Here is a 307-nt window from a genome sequence, read left to right as displayed (position 1 = left end):
ATAATGCTCACCTTTGACAGGATCCAGCCACAGCGAGAACATAAGGTGCTGTGTCCCCACTGACAAGATGTGCAGCTTGTTCAGGGTTACTTCACTGCTCACAGATACCGTGGATGTGGCTCCCCCTAATCACAATAAAAAAGGGTCTCCTAAATTAGTAATCCTTATTTTATAATTTTAAACATCCAAAACACTTTTTAGTGGATCTGTTATTACCAAGCATAAGACTGATTTTCATTCACTTCCTTTTAATAATGGATCTCTTTTGAAAAGCTGATATGCATATCTTTTACTTCACTGGTGCCAG

The 307-nt window shown here is 38.8% G+C and overlaps 1 protein-coding gene across 1 annotated transcript in view; it reads right to left on the bottom strand.

The window, feature by feature from the left end:
- Positions 1–307, bottom strand: part of LOC119591544 (lysosomal-trafficking regulator-like) — a gene marked incomplete in the record, with an annotated part of 91,173 nt that overhangs the window by 18,715 nt on the left and 72,151 nt on the right. Inside the window, 1 exon segment of the mRNA XM_037940294.1 lies at positions 12–125. Coding sequence (XP_037796222.1) covers positions 12–125 — 114 coding nt within the window.

Source organism: Penaeus monodon, chromosome 28 (genome assembly GCF_015228065.2).
Source record: "Penaeus monodon isolate SGIC_2016 chromosome 28, NSTDA_Pmon_1, whole genome shotgun sequence".
In the NCBI taxonomy this organism is placed as follows: Eukaryota; Metazoa; Arthropoda; class Malacostraca; order Decapoda; family Penaeidae; genus Penaeus; species Penaeus monodon.
The sequence above is the reverse complement of the archived record's forward strand: the minus strand, read 5'-3'. Positions and strand labels throughout refer to the sequence as shown.